The 21,628-nt window shown below is 46.6% G+C and overlaps 1 protein-coding gene and 2 non-coding genes across 22 annotated transcripts in view; all 3 read right to left on the bottom strand.

Moving 5' to 3' along the window:
* EIF4G1 (eukaryotic translation initiation factor 4 gamma 1) overlaps positions 1–21,628 on the bottom strand; it is a 138,022-nt gene that overhangs the window by 30,124 nt on the left and 86,270 nt on the right. For 12 of the 20 annotated variants that reach the window (XM_087725127.1, XM_087725133.1, XM_087725140.1 and 9 more), the window contains 11 exons: positions 20,963–21,058; positions 17,074–17,140; positions 14,805–15,650; positions 11,079–11,167; positions 9,415–9,598; positions 7,696–7,829; positions 6,075–6,194; positions 4,703–4,876; positions 3,481–3,678; positions 1,926–2,072; positions 190–426 (listed from right to left, as the gene is read on the bottom strand). In XM_087725127.1, the coding sequence (XP_087581253.1) occupies positions 190–426; positions 1,926–2,072; positions 3,481–3,678; positions 4,703–4,876; positions 6,075–6,194; positions 7,696–7,829; positions 9,415–9,598; positions 11,079–11,167; positions 14,805–15,650; positions 17,074–17,140; positions 20,963–21,058 (2,292 nt within the window). The remainder of the gene's footprint in view (positions 1–189; positions 427–1,925; positions 2,073–3,480; positions 3,679–4,702; positions 4,877–6,074; positions 6,195–7,695; positions 7,830–9,414; positions 9,599–11,078; positions 11,168–14,804; positions 15,651–17,073; positions 17,141–20,962; positions 21,059–21,628) is intronic. The other 8 variants (XM_087725139.1, XM_087725143.1, XM_087725146.1 and 5 more) reach the window with 4 other exon arrangements.
* Positions 5,943–6,021, bottom strand: LOC148043512 (small nucleolar RNA SNORD66). Its single transcript, XR_015698115.1, has one exon. It is a non-coding gene; the product is annotated as a small nucleolar RNA SNORD66 (small nucleolar RNA).
* On the bottom strand, positions 9,280–9,355 carry LOC148043511 (small nucleolar RNA SNORD66). Its single transcript, XR_015698114.1, has one exon. It is a non-coding gene; the product is annotated as a small nucleolar RNA SNORD66 (small nucleolar RNA).

Raw genomic sequence — 21,628 nt, 5'->3', positions numbered from 1 at the left:
AACCTTGGCCACTTGAAGATGTCCGGACTTCAACTCCCAGAATTCCCCAGCCAGCATTCGCTGGCTGGGGAATTCTGGGAGTTGAAGTCCGGACATCTTCAAGTGGCCAAGGTTGAGAAACACTGCCTTACAGGATAAGAGGAATCACTGCTTTCTCCCTTCCGCAGCAAAGGGGTGAAGAAGAAGTACCTTGGCCTTCTCAAAGTCCAGGTCTTTGCCGATGGTCGTCAGCAGCCGACAGAGACACTCCAGGGACTCCTCGTCGTGGTTCTTCAGCAGCTTCACCACGCAGTCGTGCATGATGGCCTCCGTCAGCATCTTGAGCTTGAAAAGCTCCCCAATGAACTTGATGTTGCCAAGAGAGCGCCGGCGGGCTTTGTCCCTTGCATCATCCAGCTCCTCCTTTAGGCGGGTTTTCTCTTCAGGCTGCCGAACAAAGAGGAGATTTAACGGTTGACTGTGGATAAAATGACTTTTCAAAACCCTTCACTTAAAAACCATCCGTTTCAGCCATTTTTTTTAACAACTCCCCACGTCTAGAGACGTTGTGCATAAAATGAATGGGGTGATGGCCTGATAAGTTGTCCATTTGAGGCTATAGCAATATAGCAATAGCAGTAGACTTATATACCGCTTCATAGGGCTTTCAGCCCTCTCTAAGCGGTTTACAGAGAGTCAGCATATTGCCCCCAACAATCTGGGTCCTCATTTTACCCACCTCGGAAGGATGGAAGGCTGAGTCAACCCTGAGCCGGTGAGATTTGAACCGCTGAACTGCTGATCTAGCAGTAGCCTGCAGTGCTGCATTTAACCACTGCGCCACCTTGGCTAGTGGGATTCAAATCAATTCTCCTTTTTTCCAACAGCAGATCCGTGAACTTCACTTCCTAGAGCAGTGATGGCGAACCTTTTTCGCCTGGGGTGCCAAAAGCATCCCCATAATTTAATGTCCCCGCCCCATGCCGTGACCCCTGCGCATGGCTTCCTTGGAGCCTGGGGAGGGCTAAAACAGACTACCCCGGAGGCCCTCGGGAAGTCAGAAATGGCCTGTTTTCCTACTTCCAGTGGGCCCAGTAGATCCTTTTTTGCTCTCACCAGGCTCAAGGCTTTCTAGGAGCCTGGGGAGGGCGGAAAACAACCCAACACGCAAACCGGAAGTTCGGGAATGGACTTCCGGGTTGCCCGTTGGGTCATTTTTCTCCCTCCGGAGGCTTCAGGAAGCTTCCTTGAAGCCTCCGGAGGGAGAAAAACAGCCCAACGCACAAACCAGAAGACTGTTGCCAAGTAGCTTCAGGGAAGCCTCCGGAGGGCGAAAAACATCATGTTGTATACATGATGTACAATGACAATAAAGGCTATACTAAGATTTGCGATTTTAATCTGATTGTTATGTGCCTCCTAGTGTTGCTTTTGGTGAGATGGGGAGCTAAGCAAATTAGATAGATAGATAGATAGATAGATAGATAGATAGATAGATAGATAGATAGATAGATAGATAGATAGATAGATAGATAGATAGATAGATGATAGATAGATAGATAGATAGATAGATAGAGATAGGAAGGAAGGAAGGAAGGAAGGAAGGAAGGAAGGAAGGAAGGAAGGAAGGAAGGAAGGAAGGAATAGACACATACAAACATGAAATTATAGCTATAAATAAATGACAGAAATGATTGATAAGTTATAGATAATGATAGAAATAGAGCCGGGAAGATGCTAGCTGATGGATGATTGATAGGTGAATGATACATGATGTAGATAGATGGATGGATAGATATAGACAGATAATGACAGGCAATGAGAGGGAGGGAGGGAAGGGAGGAAAAGAGAGAGGGAGGAAGGAAGGAAGGAAACAAGCCTAAAATGTCAGCATCCTTTAGGCCTTGGAACCCAAGCTCCAGATCCTTATGTTCCAGCTCACTTACGGTAGCCGCTTCATCCATCTCCTTCTGCTTCTTCTCAAAAATCTCATCATCATCCTTGTCTTTCTCAAACTCTTTCTGGCAGCGGTTCAAGAGTACCTTGCGAAAGTTCACCATGACGCTAGGTTTATCAGTGGTGGGGACTTTTAGCTGAAGGAAAAAGACAGTTGAGGATCACCATGAGAAGACAGCCAGGTAAGCTCTCCGAATGCCCATTAGTCCAAGTACCGCATACAAGAAATTTATTATCTGGTCGCAATCCTATCACATAGGGTTTATGCTCATAGGACATTAACTTGTTTACTGCCCTGTTTCCCTGAAAATAAGACCTCCCCAGATAATAAGCCCAATCGGGCTTTTAAGTGCATGTGCTAAAATAAGCCCTCCTCCAAAAATAAGCCCTCCTGGGCAGAAACTTTTTAAAAAGGTGCCTGCAGGCTCAGCTCCTATGTAGCTCTGAGTCAGTGCAAGGGAAGTACCATATTTTTCGGAGTATAAAACGCACCTGAGTATAAGATGCACCAAGATTTTGAAGAGGCAAATTTTAAAAAGTTTCTGCACTCTGCAGACCTCCCAAAAATGGCTCATTTTTCACGAAAGTATGGATAGCCTTTAGGAGGCTTATAGAGTGCTCCTGGGGGTCCCCCCAAAAATGAGCAAAAAAAGGCCTGTTTTTTCTCAAAAAAAAAGGGGGGGGGCATGCATAGCCTTTAGAAGGCTTACAGAGTACTCCTAGGGGCTGGAGGGGGGGGCAAAAACCATTTTCCGCTCATTTCTGCCCTCCCCAGCCCCCAGCAGCACTCTTAAAGGCTATGCACGCCCTTTTTTTGGTGAAGGGGTTGGGGTTTCGGGAGGCCCAAAATGCTGTATTCAGTATATAAGACGCACCCAGATTTTCACCCCCCCCTTTTTTTTGAGGGAAAAAGGTGTGTCTTATACTCCAAAAAATACGGTAATCTAGTCTCCTCTCTGAATTGAAACTCTTTACAATCTCTCCTCTCTACCACGTTGGTATTGTACATTTGTTCATGTGTTATTATGTATATAAAGAAGTTAATGAATCCTGCTGAATCAGTTATTTGTGTGTGTTCTCCGGATGTGATTTCTCCTGCAGACTCTGACACTAACCTGCCCCTTTCACGGCCCAGTTCTGAACACACCACGGCCCAGTAGTAGGACACAAACTTAAGAGTTGGGGACTCCTGAACTAGGTAACTTCTAGCAACTTGGTTATAGGGGACTTCGAAATTCTGGGAATGGACCTTCCCGCTTACCTATAGTATCTAAGTCAAGCTTTTGACATTCTAAGGTGTGTGGACTTCAACTCCCAGAATTCCCCAGCCAGCCTGGGGAAGTCCACACATCTTAAAATGGCCAAGGTTGGGAAATCCTGATCTAAGTGGAGATGCTATATGTGACAACTGGGCTACAACCACCCGTTATCAGCATCTACACACCCTATCCTGGAAGGCAGTTAAATCCACTGTACTTTAGAAGGGGAGGTGGGAGCGTGTAACACCTGTGAGAATTGGTGGGCCTTGATTCCTGGAGATCTTACCCCCATAAGGCAACGGCACATGTTGGCATAGGCAACGGAGAAGTTTGGCTCAGAAATGGCCTTCTCGAAGATGAGGTCAATGACGCCCTTGAGACGTTCTTCCGTGTCAATGGACAACTCGGTGACCTGCTTCATCAGCTGCTGGAACATCTGCGGTGTCAACTTGTTGAGGATGCTGCGTACCCGTCGGAAGAGCTCCTGTGGGCAGAGGGAATATAAGGGCTGATAAGCACTATGTGGCTTAGAGCTCAAAGCAATGCCAGAGACCCCACACAACCACTTGATAGTCTGTTTCCCTTTGCACCATCCCAGGGTCTTGTAATCACCAGCTGTGACCTTCCCAGATCAGTAAAATCAATGCCAGATCTGTTTGACAACGGTGCGAGCCACTGAACTGCAGCGATTTGCTTAACGACCCTGGCAAGGTAGGTCATAAATTTCAGGCGCAACTCATTTAGTAACCACCTTACCTAGCCATGGAAATGTTGGTTCCAATTCAGTTCTGCCTGTACAGATAGTCCTTGACTTACAACTACAATTGAGCCCAGAATTTATATTGCTAAGTGAGAAATTTGTTGAGTTTTGCCCAGTGGTGGGATTCAATTTTTTTTAACTACCGGTTCTATGGGCGTGGCTTGGTGGGCATGGCATTGCTTGGTGGGCGTGGCTTGGTGGGCGTGGCAGGGGAAAGATACTGCAAAATCCCCATTTCCTCCCAATCAGCTGGGACTTGGCAGGCAGAGAATAGATGGGGGCAGGGCCAGCCAGAGGTGGTATTTATCAGTTCTTCGAACTACTGAACATTTCCACTGGTCAGAACCTGCTGAACACCACATCTGAACCACACCATCGTGAGTTCTGGTTTTCTTGATAAATGACAAGATGTCAAGCTTGTAGGTGGTCCTGAGAAGAAGGCTGAAATACAGTGGTGGGATTCAATTTTTTTTACTATCGGTTCTGTGGGCGTGGCTTGGTGGGCATGGGTTTGTGGGCGTGGCAGGTTACTGCAAAATCCCCAATCAATGGAACAGGTTGCCTCCAGAAGTTGTGGGTTCCTCCAATACTGGAGGTTTTTAAGAAGAGACTGGACAAGCACCTCTCTGCAATGGTATAGTGTCTCCTATTTGAGCAGGGGGTTGCACTAGAAGACCTCTACGGTCCCTTCCGGCTCTATTATGATTGTTTGACTGACTGACTGACTGATTGATTGACTAATACCTACCTGAGTTTTTATGTTCTCAGGATCTTCTACTTCACTGGCACGCTTGCTGCTGGGCTTCCAAGCCTTCTCAGCCTTGTTCAACTTCACATCTTCATTCAGAGACACTGTGGTAATAATCTTACGAGGCTCCTTCCGCAAGCTTTGCTGGGAACGCCGTTGTCCTGGCCCAGCCGGCTGTGAGGCAGGACAGAGGGAGGGAGAGAGAGAAGAGGGAGAGAGAAAGAGAAGGAGGAGAAGGAGAGAGAGAGAAAGAGAAGAGGGAGAAAGAGAAAGAAAAGAGGGGAGAGAGAGGGGGGAAAGGGAGGAGAGAAAGAAAGAAAAGAGGGAGTGAGAGAAAGAGAAGAGGGAGAAGGAGAGAGAGAAAGAGAAAAGGGTGGGAGGGAGAGAAAGAGAAGAGGGGAGAGAGAAAGAGAGAGAAGAGGAGAGAGGGGGAGAAGGAAAGGGAGAGAGAGAAGAGGGAGAGAGAAAAAGAAGGAGAGAGAAAGAGAAGAGGGAGAAAGAGAAAGAAAAGAGGGGAGAGGGGGTAAAGGGAGGAGCGAAAGAAAGAAAAGAGGGAGTAAGAGAAAGAGAAGAGGGAGAAGGAGAGAGAAAGATAAGAGGGAGAAAGAGAAAAGGGCGGGAGGGAGAGAAAGAGAAAAGGGGGGAGAGAAAGAGAGAGAAGAGGGAAGAGAGAGAGAAGAGAGATGGGAGAGAAAGAAAAGAGGGAGAGAGAGAAAAAGAGAAGAGAAAGGGGGAATAGGAAAGGGAGAGAGAGAAGAGGGAGAGAGAAAGAGAAGAAGAAGGAGAGAAAGAGAAGAGGGAGAAAGAGAAAGAAAAGAGGGGAGGGGGAAGGGAGGAGAGAAAGAAAGAAAAGAGGGAGTGAGAGAAAGAGAAGAGGGAGTGAGAGAAAGAGAAGAGGGAGAAGGAGAGAGAGAGAAAGATAAGAGGGAGAAAGAGAAAAGGGCGGGAGGGAGAGAAAGAGAAAAGGGGGGAGAGAAAGAGAGAGAAGAGGGAAGAGAGAGAGAGAGATGGGAGAGAAAGAAAAGAGGGAGAGAGAAAAAGAGAAAGAGAGAAGAGAGAGGGGGAGAAGTAAAGGGAGAGAGAGAAGAGGGAGAAAGAAAGAAAAGAGGGAGAAAGAAAGATTGATTTTACAAACATTGCCGAAACAAGCATTCTAAAGAGAAGCATGGGCTCCATAGTTAGAAGCTATCTCCTCCCCTCCCCGCCCAAAAGCTATGTTCGGGTAAAACAACTTGGGTTGCCAGATCAGTTCCTCGGTTCCATCACAGAGCATCAGTGGCCCAGACACGATGGCACTAATTTGGAGTTCATCATGCAGACCCGGAGGGCAGGAAACGCCTCTCACCAGGATAAGACCTTCAAAGGAACATACCGGTCCACGGTTGGGTGGGGCTGGACGGCCCAGATTGGCAAAAGAGGGTGTGAAGTCTGGTCCACAGTTCATGGTGCTCAAACGTACAGGGTCCAGGGGACGCAGGGGCATCTTGTTCACCTAGAAGGCAAAAAGCAGGACAAATTAACATGAGAGGCCTATGATGGTTTACAAAAGAGTTGATTGCCTATAACCTATAAGTCTTGAAATTCTGTGACTTCAAAAGAACTGCAGATCCATCACAACTTTCTGGGACAAATCATAGCAGTCTTCATTATCCCACCATCTCAAGGTAAAGGTTCCCCTTGCACATACGTGCTAGTCGTTCCCAACTCTAGGGGGCAGGGCTCATCTCTGTTTCAAAGCCAAAGAGCCAGCGCTTTCTGGCGATGTCTCCGTGGCCATGTGGCCAGCATGACTCAACCCCGAAGGTCCCTTTCCACCAAAGGTGGTCCCTATTTTTCTACTTGCATTTTTTTACGTGCTTTCGAACTGCTAGGTTGGCAGAAGCTGGGACAAGTCACGGGAGCTCACACCGTTACACGGCGCTAGGGATTCAAGCCGCTGAATTGCCGACCTTTCTGATTGACAAGCTCAGCGTCTTAGCCACTGAGCCACCACATCCCACCATCCCATGTTGCCTAAAACTGGGATGGGCAATTTTGCCTTGGTCAGAGTCCACCATTCATTTCCTGGCTCAGGTAAGAGCTGGGCACGACATCCCTGGAAGGGACCAGAGGTCAACCTGTAGTTTCTGTTTCCTAGTTTTTGGAGGAGAGTTTAATTTTTTATTTACCTGCGTCCCGCCTTTATTATTTTTAGAAATAACTCGAAGTAGAACAACACAACCTACCTTCCTCTTCATATTCCCCCCCACCCACCCATACACACATACACAACAACAACCTGGTGAAGTGGGTAGGGGTGAGTGTGTGACTAGCCAAAAGTCACTCAGCTAGTTTTCATGACTATAGAACTCACATTCTCCTCGTGATTGGCCCAAAATCATCAAGCCAGCTTTTATACCTAAGGCGGGGCAGCAAGATTGTTGGTGGCGCAGTACTGGAAGATGGAAGAATTGCCTACTATTCAAGAATGGACGTTAAAAGTAACAAACTTAGCTGAGATGGCTAAAATATCAGCATACCTCAAAGACCACTCAGATGAGAAATACAAGATGGAATGGAGAAGATGGACTGAATATATTCAACATAAATATGGGACTAAGAAATTTCAGTTAGCTTATGAATGAATGAACAAGGAATGTTACAATTCATTTAAAGTTCGCTTTACAAAAGGGGAGTTAAAGTACAAGCGAAGGTACGATGCTAAAGTTAATTAGTTTATTTCAGTGTGTGATTGTTAAATGTTTATACCCTGTATTTGCTCTGGGAGGTTGGGGGGGGGGGAGGGAGGGAAGGGGAAAGGTATACTATTGTAAAACTTATTAAAACTTTTTAACAATAAAAAAAAGAAACTCTAGCAAAGGAATTCTTCGATCATCTCATACGAGAGAGAGAGAGAGAGAAAGAGAGAGAGAGAGAGGGAGGGAGGGAGGGGAAGGAGGGAGGGAGGGAGGATTCTGATGGACATCCGAGGAAAAGGAAGTGGAGGGACAGACCTTTTCCAACACCACGTCGCTGATTTGGGGTAATCCTTCCGGCTTTTGCATGCTGGCAAACATGAACTGAAACCCCAGCAGGAATTCCCGGTCGTATCTCTTCTTTTCTTCGGGGTTCAAGGGCTTCCACTGCTCTGTTAAGGGAAATAAGAGCACAAAGGCTGAAACCGGAGCATCCTTCAAGTAGGTCATATATACAGGAGTGGCGGCCCTGAACTTGTCGGGCAGCAGGGATCTGTAGAGGGAGGGTTTTTTTCCCGCGGACCGGAGGGGGGGGCGTGGTTTCGTGTGCTGCCTGCGTCTCGCGAACGGTGCTTCGCTTGTTTGCATGGCCAATGTTTTTCAATTATGACCACTTTAAAATCTGTGGACTCCCAACTCCCAGAATTCCCCAGCCAGCCATGCTGGCTGGGGAATTCTGGGAGTTGGGAGTCCATAGATTTTAAAAGTTGCTGAGGTTGAGATATAATGTTATAGATGTTTGCTGGCTTTAACACTCAAATGTGCTCCTGTGTTTCCCCGAAAATAAGACCCAATCGGAGAATAAGATCTAGCGTGATTTTTTCAGGATGCTCGTAATATAAGCCCTACACCAAAAATAAGCCCGAGTTTAAGAAGGTTAATTAGCCAGATGGTGGCATTCAGCAGATTCTGACCAGTTCTGGAGAACCAGTAGCGGACACTTTGAGTACCGTGTTTCCCCGAAAATAAGACAGGGTCTTATTTTCTTTTTACACACAAAATATGGCTTGGGCCTTATTATGAGGGGAGGGTTTGTTTTGGGGTTGCTGGGCGGCTGATCTCTTGCAAGCGGGCTCCCAAAGAGCCGGGCATAGCCTCATGAGCGAATGGCTGTGTTGCGCTGTCGCAGGAGTGCAACACAGCAGCCATGAAGCGACCACACTCATGAGCAGCCACCCGGCAAACCCCCTTTCCAGCCGGGCCCAGCGCCATTCAGAAGCAAAGTCTTGGTCCCTGCAAATCCTCTTTTATTGACACGACTGTGAATTCCTTTCATTCATAGCCAGCAAAGCTTATCAAACAGTCTTTCAGAGGGTTGTTTATCAAATACCAACCTTATCTCATTTGGCGAGCTGCCAAAGTAATAGTTCCAAACCACAGGGCAAGGCAACACTTGGCACAGAATCTCTTATAGTTACAAACAGAACTTTTCTCTCTTGAACATGACGGAATTAAGGAATTAACTGATTGTTTCCTGCAAAAGCCCCCTCCCCAATCACTCGTCTTTTGTTTCCCAAAGGAGGGGCCAATCACCTCCAAGGTGTGGCTTTACTCCCACGTCGGCCCTGCTTTCTTAGTTGTTCTTATCTTCTAACAGCTCTGCGCATGCGCACACTGGGAACAGGCTCCAGCTGTTCTTCTGCCTTGCTGCTGTCTAGCTCCATCTCTGCCTCCGACGCAGAGCCCTCGTCTGAGCTTTCCCCAACCCTCAGGACTGGCCCATGCTCCTCCCCAAACCTCCTCACTGTCTGACTCTGCTGCCAGCTCCGTTGGCTGCTGGTGGGCCACCACAACACCATGGCTGTAATCTAAGAAAAGCCAACCACTCCTTGGGTAATGAGTCTGCTCAGATCCTCAGTTCCATCAGAGTTATCAGTGGCCCAGACACGATGGCTCAAAAGGGAGGTCATCACAGAAGACTCAATGGGAAGCCCCCCCCCCTCCCCACCTTTCCCAAATTGTAAGTGCTGCTCAGACCTGGCTCACCTTCCTTGTAGCGGTACTTTTGATCCGCTTGCTTCAGCTTCTCGGGATCCATCTTGTCCTCCTTCTGTTCCCAGGTCTCCTCGGCTTCCTCCTGGGAGCGAGCTGGGGCAGGTTCCTCAGGCTCTGGGGCTGGGACTGGGGGATTGTTCTCGGTCTCAGAGCCCCCCTCGCTGACCTAAGAGGGGTAAAGCCAAAGAGATCCTATGAACTAGGTGGCAACGAACGCCTTTCTCTGCAGGAGGAGGAGGAGGCGTATTCATCTGTCATCTCTAAGCTCAAAAGGAAATTGGTGCGTTCTTCAACAGCAAGACAGTGACAACTGAAACCCACAAGGTTCACAGGCAATTCAGGACTTGAAAAGCGCTATGATAGATAGATAGATAGATAGATAGATAGATAGATAGATGGATGGATGGATGGATGGATGGATGGATGGATGGATGGATGGATGGATGGATGGATGGATGGATGGATGATGAAAAGGATAAACAGATATGATAGATAATTATAGATAGGATAGAGATAATGACAGAAGATAGATAGATAATGGATGGATAGATGGATGGATGGTGATAAAAGGATAGACAGATATGATAATTATAGATAGGATAGAGATAATGATAGATAGAAGATAGATAATGGATGGATGGGTGGATGGATGGATGATAAAATGATAGACAGATAGATATATAGGTTAGAGATAATGATAGAGGATAGATAAATGGGTGGACGGATGGTAAAAAGATAGACAGATAGGTATGATAGATAATTATAGATAGGATAGAGATAATGATAGATAGAAGATAGATAATGGATGGATGAGTGGACGGAAGGATGATGATAAAATGATAGACAGATAGATACGATAGATAATTATAGATAGGATAGAGATAATGACAGTAGATAGATAGATAATGGATGGATAGATGGATGGTGATAAAAGGATAGACAGATATGATAAATATAGATAGGATAGAGATAATGATAGATAGAAGATAGATAATGGATGGATGGGTGGGTGGATGGATGATGATAAAATGATAGACGGATAGATACGATAGATAATTATAGGTAGGATAGAGATAATGACAGAAGATAGATAGATAATGGATGGATAGATGGATGGTGATAAAAGGATAGACAGATATGATAATTATAGATAGGATAGAGATAATGATAGATAGAAGATAGATAATGGATGGATGGGTGGATGGATGGATGGATGATGATAAAATGATAGACGGATAGATATAATTATAGATAGGAAAGAGATAACGATAGAGGATAGCTAGATGGATGGATGGTAAAAGGATAGACAGAAAGATATGATAATTATAAATAGGATAGAGATAATGATAGAGGATAGCTAGATAGATGGATGGATGGTGATAAAATGATAGACAGATAGATATGATAGATAATTATAGATAGGATAGAGATAATGATAGAGGTTTAGGTTTATTGGATTTATATGCCGCCCTTCTTCCAAGGACTCAGGGCGGTGTACAATATAAAAGAAAACACATATTACAATATGGGAATTCTGGGAGGTGAAGTCCAGCCATCTTAAACAGTTGCAAAGGTTCAGAAACATTTCATTAATCATTGCATTAGTCATTAATTAATTTCCCCCTGGTAACATGCAGGCTACGCACCTCTTTGAATGCATCCAGCAAATCTCCTACGGCTTCCTTCTTGTTCAGATCCTTCAACTTTCGCTTCCTCTTTGGCACCGATACGGCTACTAGGGAATTATACAGAGGGATGGAGAGACACAAGAGCTACGGGTAAGTCCAGATTAACGAGGAAAGGCACTCCAGGCAATAAACAAGAAGTTAGTGCGAAGTCCTGCTCTGAAGCCATTTTCCAGGGATGGAAAAAGAAGCATAGCTCATGGCAGAGATAAGAGGATGTTGCATCGCAGGAAGAAGCCGTGGCATCTATCGCATCTATTTGGGATATTTTGGGAGATCAGCCCTTGAACCTTTTATAAGATGGGAAAGGGACCAACCAGCAAAGGCAGAAGTGCTTAAACACTCGGAAGACAATAAATTCCTTGGTGTACAGAAAATACCTGTTGTGGCCGGCCAAGGGAGCTGGCAGCAGATTTGGAGAGTGAGGAGGTTGGATTTGATTTGATTTGATTTATATGCCGCCCTTTTCCCCAAAGGGGACTCAGGGCGGCTCACAATTCAAATCAGGGAAGGGGGGTACAGACAGAAAATAAAAAGACGAAACATAGCAATACATAATTTAAAAACACACAACAGTCATACCATTCGAGACGGGGGCAACAGCTCTTTAGTCCCAGGCCTGTCAGAACAGCCAGGTTTTAAGGGCTTTGCAGAAGGCCTGGAGGGTGGTGAGGGTTCGAATCTCCACGGGGAGCTCGTTCCAGAGGGTCGGAGCAGCCACAGAGAAGGCTCTCCTCCGGGTAGTCGCCAGTCGGCATTGGCCAGCGGATGGAATTCAGAGGAGGCCTAATCTGTGGGATCTAATCGGTCTATTGGAGGTAATTGGAGGTAATTGGAGAGGAAGACTGGCCAGTCCTGGAGTCTGGGGAAGGCTCTGAGGAGGGCTCTGTGTTGGAGGCAGAGAGGGGGCCAGGGCCCTCTGACAGTTATCAGCTGCCTTCAGAGTCAGACATCAGTGAGGCAGAAGAACAGCTGGAGCCTGTTCCCAGTGTGCGCATGCACAGAGTTGCCAGACGAAGGGAACAGCTAAAGAACAGGGGTCGGCTTGGGAGTAAGGCCAAAAATGAATGGCCCCTCAGAGAGGAATTAAAAGAGGAGCAAAAGGGGAGTGGAGTTTGCAGGAGACATTTAGTTCGCTTAATTGGTTCGTGACTCTCCAAGATTCCTTGCAAGGTTTTGCAGATATCGGCCTGGCAGCTCTCCAGGCCAGAGAAGGTCTGTGGCTGTAAATCCTCCCTTGAAAGACTTGGCTGGATGTGAATGAGCAGAATTCACAGTCAATTAATAAAAGGGGTTTTAGTCAGGAGAAGGACTTTGCTTCATGCTCTTGGGAACCCTAAGTCAGAGGTTGGTAAAAGGTTCCCCCTCACACATATGAGTTAGACATTCCTGACTCTAGGGGGCGGTGCTTATCTCCATTTCAAAGCAAAAGAGCCAGCGCTATTCAAAGACGTCTCCATGGTCATGTGGCCAGCATGACTCGAAGCCAAAGGCGCACAGAACACTGTTACCTTCCCACCAAAGGTGGTCCCTATTTTTCTACTTGCATTTTTACATGCTTTCAAACTGCTAGGTTGGCAGAAACTGAGACAAGTAATGGAAGCTCACTCCATTACGTAGCCCGTAGGGATTCGAACCACCGAACTGTCAACCTTTCTGATCAGCAAGCTCAGCGTCTTAGCCACTGAGCCACCGCGTCCCTCAATACCACCCAGAAGAGAGAATATTTGTAATTCAGGGTTAAACTGTGGGGTCCTGGGGGCTCTCTGAGTTTGGATGCTTTCTTGCAGACTTTTCATTACCCACCTAGGTAACATTACTGGATTACTGTAACACGCTCTACATGGGGCTGCCCTTGAAGAGTGTTCGAAGACTTCAGTTAGTCCAGAACGCAGCCGCGCGAGCGATTGTGGGTTCACCCAGGTACATCCACGTCACACCTATCCTCCGCGAGCTGCACTGGCTACCCATTAGTCTCTGGACCCGCTTCAAGGTGCTGGTCGTTACCTATAAAGCCCTACGTGGCATTGGACCTGGGTACCTGAGAGACCGCCTCCTGCCGATTACCTCCCATAGACCGATTAGACCTCAGAGGTTAGGTCTCCTCCGGATTCCATCTGCCAGCCAATGTCGGCTGGCGACTCCCCGGGGGAGAGCCTTCTCTGTTGCAGCTCCAGCCCTCTGGAATGACCTCCCCATGGAGATCCGGACCCTTACTACCCTCCCGGCCTTCCGCAAAGCCACCAAGCCCTGGCTGCTCCAGCAGGCCGGGGGGCTTGTGAAATATTCCAGCCCCACGGTAACTGTGAACGTTGCGTATTTTAAAGTGTTGTTTTTGTTTATTTATCCCCTTCCCTTGTTTATTGTAAGCCGCCCGGAGTCCTTCGGGAGTGGGCGGCATACAAGACCAATAAACTCAACTCAAACATTATCAGTTCTAAAAGGAAGTGGGGTTTGTTCTCTATTTATATACAAGGGTCAGTGTTGGTGGGAATGTTCTTGGCAATTCCTTGACTAGCTGTTGCTTACTGAGTTGATAATGCCAACTCAGGAACTAGCAACTCAGGAGCTACCAACTAAGCTCAAAAAGTACCAACGAGCCCACAAATATCACCCACATATGGCAGCCCACGGTGAAAAGCAGGAGTAACCAACCCAAAGCCTTCTGGTACCACTGAATGGAGTCATCTAAGATGGCACCCTGCCAAAGACCATGCAAAGCTAAAGCTACGGGGAAGGATCTTAATTTGGCCCAAACCGATTCTGTGAATGGCTCGTGGAAATTGTTCTGAGGTGGTCCAGAACTCTAAGTAACCCCAGTCAGCCAGGCTTTGTGACAGATGCTGGATGCTTTAGTTCAAGGGTCGGCAACCTTAAACAGTCAAAGAGCCACAAAGGTCCTAACCGGAGAGTCCCCCGTTCAATTCTGGAGCCGACCGGAAGTCCGGGTCCCCCTACCATAGAGTCTCCTCCTAGCGCGGCATCCTTTATCCTCTACCTGTCCTAACCGAAAGCCCTATCAATTGTGGGGCCGACCAGCAACAGGGAGCCACAGCAGAGGGATGAAAGAGCCGTTGCTGGCCCCTGCTTTCGTTCAACCAACCTGGAAGACTTGAAATTTCTATCTCTATATTACAAAAGGGAAAATAAAGATTCCTGCATATCAATAAAGGAGAGTATTTGTAGCTCTGGGTTGAAATGAAGGGGGTCCTTGACGCTCTCTGAGCTTGGATGTCTTTTCTTGCAGACATTTCATTACCCAAACTAGGTAACGTCATCAGTGCTAGTAGTAAAGAGTGGGCTTTGCTCTCAGTTTATAGACAGTAGCTTGCCCTGCTGCTGTTGGTGGAGGGGTAGCGTTTCTCCTTGTAGTTTGTACTTCTCCAGCAATCAACACAGAGATAAGCAGGGATTAACACCAGACAAAGAAGCAAAAACAGTAACTTAAATCGAGGAACTAACAAGGAGAAAAACTACACTTCCATCAATACCGGCAGGGCAAGCTACTAAACTGAGAACAAACCCCACTCCTTACTAGCACTGATGATGTTACCTAGTTTGGCTAATGAGATGTCTGGAAGAAAACAGCCAAGCTCAGAGAGCACCGAGGACCCCCTCATTCTGTAGATCACAGACTTCTTAAAGGTAGCATCCAGCTGGGTGGGAAAACGTGCTGTGGATACTCACCTTGCGTCGTCACTTCCATGGTCTCCAAGGGCGCAGCTACCGGTTCGGCACTCTGCTCTGGGACCTCGACCATTTCCTCCACTTCCTCCTCTGGCTCCGCCTCCTCTTCCACAGCAGGTGCGGCCGCTGGGACAATCACCTCCTCGGGCTTCACCTCTTCGGGTTCAGAAATGGGGCTGATATCCGATTCGTGCTGTTCCTCCGCCTCTTCGGCCTCTTGCTTCTCTGGGGTTTCAATCCCGGCAGGTATTGCCTGCTCTTCTGGCTGAGCAATGGGGGATTCCATGGCCGGTTCTGGTTCACACGGGGGCACCTCGGGCATCGCCTCCAGCAGCTCCTCCTCTAAGACCCCATTCGACTCCACGGCCTCCCCTTCGGCCACCTCCTCCTCCGGCGGAGGAGAAGGAATGGGAGGGGCGCACGGCAGCGTTACGGGAGGCTCCTCGGGTTGAAGCGCCTCCTGTTGGGTAACCACTGTCTCTTCTTCTGCTACCGCCTCTTCATCCACCTGTGTTTCTGGGGGTGGCTGGGAAGGAATCTCCAAAACAGGGCTAGCAGCGACCTCTTCCCGAGGTTCTGTGTCCAAAATGATGGACTCCGGAGGGGGCACAAGGCCTCCTGGCACTGTAGTGGTGGTACTAACGGGCTCGAGGATGTCTTCAGGGACCTCCAGTAGCTCCTCTCTAGTGTCCACAGCAACAGGGCTCTCTGGGCGCACCAGCGTCACAGTGGCCGGCTGCACAGGCTCCGCCTCGGTCAGGGGCGGAGGGGGAGATGGGGAAGCCGATTTACTAGTCTCCAAGGATACCGGTTTACTTACTACTGGGCCGGTCTTGGAACGGTCATCTGGTGGGAAAGAGAAAGAAGAGGGTTGAGTCATCCGGAACACAACAATTGATTTTCCGTATTTTTTCAGCCTATAAGACGCACCAGGGTTTCGAAGAGGTTCCGTATTTTTCGGGGGTATAAGAATCTCCCTTTTCCCCACAAAAAAGAGGCTGAAAATCTGGTTGCGTCTTATACACTGAATACAGCATTTTTTTGCCTCCAGGAACCCTGCCCCCTTCACCAAAATGGCCTTGCAGAGGCTTTATAGGGCTTTCTGAGAGCTCCTGGGAGCTGGGGAAGACAGAAATGAGTGAAAAAAGGACCGTTTTTTTGCTCAATTTGCGCCCCCCCCCCAGGAGTCTTCTAAAGGCTATGTACAGTAACAATAGCAATAGCACTTAACACTTATATACTGCTTTACAGCCCTCTCTAAATGGTTTACAGTCAGTATATTTGCCCCAACAATCTGGGTCCTCATTTTACCCACCTCAGAAGGATGGAAGGCTGAGTCGATCTTGAATCTGGTGAGATTTGAACCACCAAATTGCAGGCAGCCGGCAGATGTAGCCTGCAGTACTGCACTCTAACCACTGCACCACCGTGGCTCAGTATTCCTCTTAGCTGACTCATTTTAAAAGAGTCTGCCTCCTAGTGGCCATAGGCTAGAAAGCACATAGGATCTTTCTGGCCCAGGTTGTCTGAACTGAACTGATAACCATAGAGTCATAACGCTACAGATAGTCCACGATTCAGAACAGTTCATTTAGTAACTGCTCAAAGTTACAACAGCAATGAAAAAAGTGACATGACCTTTGTCATAGTCAAGACCTCTGCAGCATCCCCATGATCGTGTGATCAAATTTCAAATGCTTGGCAGCTGTTTCATGCTTACGACCGTTGCCGTGTCCCAAGGTCGTGTGAGCCCCTTTTGCGACCTTCTGACAAGCCAAAGTCAATGAGGAAGCCAGATTCACTTAACAACCTTGTTACTAATTTATCAACTGCAGCGACTCACTTAACAAAGGTGGCCAAAAAGGCCGTAAAATGAGGCAAATCTCATTTAACAAATGCCTTACTTAACAACAGAAACTTTGGGCTCCATTGTGGTCGTGGGTTAAGAACTACCTGTATTCCCTTTCGGATTCAATAATGCAAAACAAAGCATAGAAAGGGAGGAAATAAAATTATTGCATAAGGCAACGAAACTGAAGCACAAGGCAAAAGAACGAAAAGGAAATACAGCTTCCTTTAGAATCATAGAGTAATTCTCTATAAAAGGGAATTGCATTCTAACCTCTACGCCATCATGGCTCTTTTAACTGTTATAAGTTCAACTCCAACCCTCTCTATGGACAGAGAAAAGTGAGGTTGAGTCTGCACTTCACACACACAAACACACACACACATCATCCAGTTCAGCCGTATCAATGTTCCATCGTACCTTGGCGGACAATAACTGCTACATGAGGTGTCTCCCCGTTGGCCTGTGGCTCTGAACCGCTTCCGGCCTAGGAAAACAGAGGAGGAAAGAAGGATTAGGAAGGCTTAAGAAAACAAATATGAACCTCTCTCTCTCTCTCTCTCTCTCTCTCGTATGAAGAATAAAATATATTTTGATATAAAACTTCTCACGCCATCTTTTAACGGAACCATGTTTTATGCCGCCTACTCAACTTGGACCATGTGACTGATGGGTTGGGAAGAGGGAGGAAAACTTTTACTTTTAATTAGGCGAAAACCGTGGGAACGTTTAGAGTCGGTTTTCACCAGTCTAGGCCAATATGATATGTCCAATAAACTTGTTCTTTGAGGAACCTGCTTGCCTCACAGTTCTCTTTCCTATGGGTGTAATACCCTGACACCCTGATTAAGGAGCACACAAGGAAATGGCAGCTGGAACCACGCAACTGCTTGGGAGAAGGATGAAAACTCTTGTGCAGATCAAGTCGTATTACCTTCCTGCATAAAGGTAGTCCTCGACTTACGACCACAATTGAACCCAAAATTTAGGTTGCTGTTGTGGCCCAGCAGCAGCCGTTGGAGCTGCCACCAGACTCCAACAGCGAGGGGCCCTATGAGTCGGCTCTGGAGGATGTGGAGGACCCTGGACAGGGTTCCGACTCCGAGAAGGGCACAGAGAGGCTGGTTGGCCACCAGGAGGCACCTGAGCCTTGGACCAGTGGGGAGGAGACAAGGTAGAGTGAGCTGGACGCCAGCAGTGAGTTGTTCCTGGATGCCCGGCACCGAAGAGCTAATAGGCGTCAGGAACAGTTGCGCAGTTACAGGAGATAATTGCACTCAGTTGGTGGCCATTAGGCTCCTCCCCAGACTATAAAAAGACTGCTTGTGCACACACCCCTCTTGCAGAAGTCAACGCAGGAATCAATGTCGGAGAACATTATGGTGAGCTTGGCAGGCTGGATTGCTGCCAAGCCTTATCTGTGCTGGATTGCTGCCCAAGCTTGTCTGTGCCGGTTTGCTGCCAAGGACCTGTCTGTCTGTTAATTAAATGCCGTAACGTATCTTTGGCTCAGTGTGTGTGTTGGTGTGGGACGAGGGGGGTCAGAACAGGTTGCTAAATGAAACAATTGCTAAATGAGTTTGCCCCCTTTGAGGACTTTTCCTGCCACAGTTGTTAAGTGAATCATTGCCTTTGTTAAATTAGTCACACAGTTGTTCAGTGAATCTGGATTCCCGACTCTGACTTTGCTGGTCAGAAGGCCGAAAAAGGGGGTCACGTGACCTTGGGGGGGACAGCAACAGTCCTCAAATGGTCACAAATATGAACCAGTCCCCTGAGAATCTGAACTTTGATCAAGCGATCATGGGGAGGTTACAAACGGAAAAAGTAAGTCACTTTTTCAGTGCCACACTGTCACTAAATGAACTGTTGCAAGTCAAGGACTTTACCTGTATGATGTGAAAGCAACAACTGGATAGAAAATTGCCACCCGGCAATATCAAACAGAACTAGTTAAAGACTATGATAAAATGGGCCCAAAATTTTGAAGAACCAATAATGGGAAATATACATGGGAAAAGATCTGGGTAAGAAATGTAAAGTTTACACAAGCCCAAAATTTGAGAGAAAACTTTTACAAGATGTTTTATAGATGGCATTTAGATCCTAAAAAACTGGCCTCTATGTATCCGAATTTACAACCTAAATGCTGGAGATGTGATTGTGCTGATGCTACATACTATCACATATGGTGGACTTGTAAAAAGGTTAAAGCATTTTGGATAAAAATATGGTGGATTATGCAAAATGTTCTTTAAAAAAGGATAAAGTTTACCCCTCAGTTATTTTTGTTAGGTATAATTACTGATTGTACAGTTGTAGAGATTAACCTGGTTTTGCATTTAATAACCGCAGCTAGACTGCTGGTGGCGCAATACTGGAAGAAGGAAGACTTGCATACTATTCAAAAATGGACATTGAAAGTAACAAACCTAGCTGAGATGGCTAAAATATCAGCATATCTCAAGGGCCATTCCAATGAGAGATATAAACTGGAGCGGAGAAGATGGATTGACTATACTCAAAATAAATATGGGACTAAGAAATTCCAGATAGCTTATGACTAAAGAAACAAGGAATGGATATCATTTGTTTAGAGCTAGCCTAGCAAAGAGGAGTTAAAGCTCAAATGAAAGATGATATTAACTTTTTTTAAAGTTTATTTTAGAATGTTTTTGTTAAATATTTATACCCTGTATTGGTTCTGGAAAGTTGGGGGGGGGGGAGGGAGAGAAGTAAATATTTGTAAAAGTTTTTTTTTTTTTCAAAATTCTCAATAAAAAAATAAAAAAATATCAAGGTTTGCCTTCACCTTGAAAAAACGCACACACCTGATTTGAGCAGCCTGTGCAATACGGACAACACTGAGCCGAAATCGCACGGGCCCTGAGAGGCACGCTGATGCCCCATATTAGTGTGGCAAAACGGCCTCCCTGAATTGCGACCGTGGGGCTGAAAAACAAACTATCCCACATATAGCATCAGAGTGACAAAGCAAAGTTTATAATAGAGACTTTGCTCATTTCCTGGCTGTGACGAAGCAAAAAAAAATATTATCTGTAAATCTAGACATCTACATTTATAGCATTTTATATTTCACATTTTTATCTGTGTGTTTTAATCAAAATGTGATGTGAATGTGCCGTACGATAAATAACAATCATCCCAATATCTCAGGGGTTGCCACAAAGAAGAGGGGGGGGGGGTTGTCAACCTATTCGCCAACGCATCTGAAGGCAGGACAAGAAGCAATGGGTGGAAACTAATCAAGGAGAGAAGCAAGCTAAGGAGAAATTTCCTGGCCTTTAAACAATTATTCAGAGGAACTGCTTGCCTCCAGAAGTTGTGGATGCTCCAACACTGGAAATTTTTAAGAAAATAGGAAGCTGAATATATTGATAGATAGTAGAAATACACCGAAGGGAGGAACAGAAGGAAAGAAGAAAGAGGGGTAGAGAGGGTGGGAGAGAGGATCGGAGGGAGGGTGAGATGGAAGGGAGGGAGTGTACTGGGAGAGAGGAGTGATAGAGGGGGAGGGGAAGTAGGGTAGAGGGGAATGTTGGAGGGGAGAAAGGAAAGTTGGAGGGGGGCGAAAGAAAGGGTGTATGGAGGGTTGAAGTGGTATATTGGGTTTGTATTTTGGGGAGTATTGTTGACAAGAGCAGTGTTTCTCAACCTTGGTGACTTTAAGTCCTATGGACTTCAACTTCCAGAATCCCCCAGCCAGCATAGCTGGCTGGGGAATTCTGGGAGTTGAAGTCCACAGGACTTAAAGTCACCAAGGTTGAAAAACACTGGACAAGAGGGATGGCTGTGTTTATTGCTCAATGTTATATGGCCCCGGTTATGCACAGTATATATGTGACCGTATGAAATGGAAATGAAAAATGAAAATAAACATATTTACACACACACAAAAAAGAAAATATTGGATAAGCATTTGTCTGAAGTGGTGTAGGGCAGTGTTTCCCAACCTTAGCAACTTGAAGATGTCCGGACTTCAACTCCCAGAATTCCCCAGCCAGCATTCGCTGGCTGGGGAATTCTGGGAGTTGAAGTCCAGACATCTTCAAGTTGCCAAGGTTGAAAAACACTGGTGTAGGGTTTCCTACCTAGGCAGGGGGTTGGACTGGAAGACCTCCAAGGTCCCTTCCAACTCTTAAGATTGCTACTAGTGCTCACCCATAAGAAAAGTTGGCTGTGATTTAGTCCCGGAACTTTTGTATTCTAAACACCAAGGTACTTGTTATCAGCCAAAGCGGGAGACGTTTGGAAGAGAAAATGGAGTTGAGGAAAGAAACTGCCTTACCTGAGGAGGAGTTGGGGTAGAAGAAGTTCTAGCGCCCGACATTATTTCGTCTGTGATATCTTTGCCACCCTGATTTGGATCTCGTATTCGGATCTGCTGGACCAGAAAAGGGGGGGGGAGAAAAAATATGCTTTACACAGGGTAGACAAAGCTTACAAAGCTTTACACAGGGTAGACTCACCTTTACACAGGGTAGACAAAGATGCCTACAAGCATTTTGGGTCTAGTGTAACCATGAGGATATATAGGCATCGACAACCACCCCTTAATCCAGGGGTCCCTGATTCTCGGGCCAATAGTAGTAGCACTTAAGACTTATACACTGCTTTACAGCCCTCCCTGAGCGGCTTATAGAGTCAGCATATTTGCTCCCAACAAACTGGGTTTTAATTTTACCCACCTTGGAAGGATGGAAGGCTGAGTCAACCAGGAGGGAGGAAGGGAGGGAGGGCAGTAGCAATAGCATTTAGTATTTGTACTTGTACTTGACGCCTCTTCACCCATCGTGGGTATAGGCGACTTCCATGGAAATTTGACGCCACTGTTTGGATACGGCGATCCATGGAAGCTGTTTCGGCTGGATATACCCAAGGGGATGCCAGTCCTTATATACCACTTCACAGTGTTTTACAGCACTCTCTGAGCGGCTTACAGAGTCAGCATATT

The sequence above is a fragment of the Thamnophis sirtalis genome, unplaced genomic scaffold (assembly GCF_051295495.1).
Source record: "Thamnophis sirtalis isolate CommonGarterSnake01/CBP01778 unplaced genomic scaffold, rThaSir2_p1.2 scaffold_11, whole genome shotgun sequence".
Taxonomy (NCBI): domain Eukaryota; kingdom Metazoa; phylum Chordata; class Lepidosauria; order Squamata; family Natricidae; genus Thamnophis; species Thamnophis sirtalis.
This window is presented reverse-complemented; position numbering and strand designations above follow the sequence as displayed.